The 3,343-nt window shown below is 44.3% G+C and overlaps 1 protein-coding gene across 1 annotated transcript in view; it reads left to right on the plus strand.

Moving 5' to 3' along the window:
* PKHD1 (PKHD1 ciliary IPT domain containing fibrocystin/polyductin) overlaps positions 1–3,343 on the plus strand; it is a 238,629-nt gene that overhangs the window by 8,645 nt on the left and 226,641 nt on the right. Inside the window, exons 7-10 of the mRNA XM_057382183.1 lie at positions 5–79; positions 738–802; positions 1,424–1,463; positions 2,262–2,332. Of these exons, the coding sequence (XP_057238166.1) occupies positions 5–79; positions 738–802; positions 1,424–1,463; positions 2,262–2,332 (251 nt within the window). The remainder of the gene's footprint in view (positions 1–4; positions 80–737; positions 803–1,423; positions 1,464–2,261; positions 2,333–3,343) is intronic.

Genomic DNA, 3,343 nt, shown 5'->3' on the forward strand with positions numbered 1-3,343 from the left:
CCAGGCCAGCTGTTCTCACATCAGAAGGAGATGGATGGACCAGTCTCTGCTCTTTTGCTGACAGGAGAGCTGGAAGCATGTCAGTCTTTGGCTTATTTTGGGTTTGTGTTGGTGCAAGGGCTCAGTGCAGCTYGTGCACAAGAATTTTCACGGCTTTTGGAGAAACTCTTCTACTTTGGCCCAAAGAGGAGAGAGASTCTGAGGAATTATGGGCTCTGGTGGGGTGGGTGAGGGTTGCTGGCTCTCTGTGAGTTACTGATKGGAATTGTGCCATTCCATGACTCCAGAGGGTGAGGTAATGCCAGCATACCTGGTTTAATTGMTTCCTGCTCCCTCTGACAGTTTAGGGACCTGCATAGGAGCAAGCAGAAGTGTCCAATTGCAATTTTTGTCCTCCTATTCACCCTCCCTTTGTGCCTGTGCTTGTTCCTGCTCAGCTTTTAATTTCAAATAGGGGTTCTGAAGGTCACCAACAGCATCAGCTTCTAGAAATGGGTGTAAAGGAGCCAAGCAGGAGCACTGGTGCTGGGAGATCCTCCCAAGCTGCTGAACTCTGGGTCATTAGTGGGAAGATGGGTTGTTCTCTCCCCTCTCACCTGCYCCACTCCCATGTTTCTGTAGACAGCAAACCATGACTTTCTTAGCTGTAAAACCCTTTATCTTCTATTGGTTGATTTATTCTACAGTATTTTGTTTTTTCCTTCCAAAGCTCAGGGAAATTCTTTGTCTGTCCACAGATACCCTCTTCTGGCAAAGGATGGAGTGGGGACCCTGCAGTGCCGGGTGGAAGGGAACCACATAGGTTGGTGAAAAGGGGTAAAACCCACGGATTTCCATCRTTCCTGCAGCTCCAGAGGATGGAGGGAGGGTGTCAGTCACGAGTTTCTGTTCTGTCTCCAGAGCTGGGAAGGTGTCTCAGGGCTGAGTCCATAAAAGCAGCTTCAGATCCAAACTCGCCAGGTTTCAGCACAGCCCCTGCCCTGATTTGTGTCCTCTGCCCAGTTTGGGAGAACATGAAGGGAAACCATGAAGGGTGTGGACATTGCTGACACCAACAGTGGGATTTGGGGTCCTTTCTCAGTTTCCTGCTTTAATCCTTCCTGTCTGTGTTGGGCCTTCCCTTCAGTGCTTCATTAAAGGAATAAATTTGTTGTCTGCTGCTATTCAGAGTCTCTCCAATAGCAGGTGGATCCAGTTCATATTTCCTTACTTTCAAGCACTCTGAAGAAGCTTTTAATTTCTTGAGGTTTTGAGAAGGAGCAGCATTCTCCTTTGGAAAAGATACTTTGAGTAAAATGGACTTTCCTTGCTGTTGTAAGAGAAGTGTAAAGAAGGGAGAATCAGGCCCAGAGACCTGGACAAGGTTTGGTAGGATTTACTCTGTATTTCTGCCATAAAGCATTGTCACTTTTCTCTCCCCCAGGGTCCCACAAYGTCAGCTTCTCGGTGTTTAACAAAGGAAAGTGAGTGGAAGAATATTTTCTCTCTTTTTCTCTGGTTTTGCACGGGGATACAGATGCATTTGAGTCCAGGATGTTTCTCCTGAATCCTGTGTTTCATTCCTTCAAAATAAGGTTTTGTTATCTTGAGAAGATGGTGGACTGATGGGCAAAGAAAAAGGGGAATTTTTCTCCCCAAACCATTTCCACTTGGTGTTTTAATACTTCAGTGTCCAAAGCATAAAAACATCTTATCTTGGCTGAAGGAGGATGGATTCAGATTTGGATATTGGGGAGAAATTCTTCCCTGTGAGGGTGGAGAGGCCCTGGCACAGGGCCTGGCCCAGAGAAGCTGTGGCTGTTCTGGATCTCTGGAAGTGTCCAAGGCCAGGCTGGACAGGGCTTGGAGCACTCTGGGATAGTGGAAGATGTCCCTGTCCATGGCAGGGGTGGAATGAGGCGAGCTTTAAATTCCCTTCCAACCCAAACCATTCTGTGATCAGTTAAATCTGGCTAAATACGATCTTTTCACCTTGCTTTTAACTATTCATCCAWATAGGAAAGAATTTAACCATAAAAGGAGGTGAAAACGGGTTCTGACAGTGTCAAAACACACTTTACAATGTGTTAGTACTTCTAATAAAGTGTTCCAGCCGTGTAATGGGGTCTCATGAATCAATGCCTCAATGTGCTGGTGAAAGGTGTTGGACATTGCAGAAATGTTCCACTGTTCCTCTGGGGAGTGAGAATTCAGCCCTGCCAGATGAAGTTCTGCTTTTATTCACAYGGCTGAGGATCTCTGAGGCATTTTCTCTCTTGCAGGTCAGCAATACACAAAGRTGCTTGGCTCATCAGTGCCAAACTGGAGCTTTTCCTGTATCAGACTCATCCAGGTATTCACTGATCCATGTCTCTGGTTATACAATTCTCCATCAGCCCCACTGTGATCTAAGAAAAGAACTCTCACTGCTGCTTTTTCAATGGATGTACCCCTGTTTTGTCCTCATTTTGTTGTTCCTGTACTCCCCTGGTATGGGTCTGACTAAGCAAAAAGTTGCAGCTCAGAAATTTCAAGATAACCAGGTTAATGTGTGTTGCTCCTCATTCTGTGGGATCAGTTACAGATTGAGGTGCTGCTYATAAAGAAATTTTCCCCCCTTAAATCACTCTGAGTTTGGTAAGGCTGAAATTTTGGAAATGCAGGACTCCCACATCAGCTACAGGAAGGAGATGATGTTCAGCTGCTCCAAGAATTGAGTTCTAGATAAGTGGTGAATGGCAGGGTGCTACACTATAAGTTAAAAAAATTATTTAAAGTACATTTAAAATAACCTACGTATGATGTTTCAAGCTGTATTACAGACAACACTTTAAGGAGGGTAATTTAATGTCCTAATTTRCAATTTGAGGCACAGTAAAATGAAATAACCCTGCATGAAGTTGGCTCTGGGCAGAACACAAACAGAAAGATCAGCCACATCTGTCCAGTAGATCTGTGTGCTAGTCAGTAATCAATATTGCAAAATCAGTGTTAAAAAAACAGATGAATTGACAAAAAAGATGCAGGTATAGACCAAAATCCCTCCCAAAATCTCRAAATCTTATTTTTATTAGTGTTTTTTTTTCAGAGCTATACAAGTATGACTGGGGGCTTGAACTCAAACTTGAGTCCAAAGTGGGTGATTGCCATTAAAGAGAAAAACAGTGCTCCTGTGGAATGGCACAACTGCAGCAGAAAGAAATCTCCTGATGTGGACACTCAGATGTTCAGCTCCCTTCATTTGCCCCTGAAGTCTGAGGGATGATTGGGAAATGTGGTAACAGTCAAACCTAGGGGCTAAATTGATAAATGAGTCACAGAAGGTCAAAAGGATGAAAACAGTTTTAATTCTGCCTTTCTTTTT

The sequence above is a fragment of the Malurus melanocephalus genome, unplaced genomic scaffold, assembly GCF_030028575.1.
Source record: "Malurus melanocephalus ecotype Western Australia unplaced genomic scaffold, MMel_1.1 scaffold_553, whole genome shotgun sequence".
Classification (NCBI taxonomy): Eukaryota; Metazoa; Chordata; class Aves; order Passeriformes; family Maluridae; genus Malurus; species Malurus melanocephalus.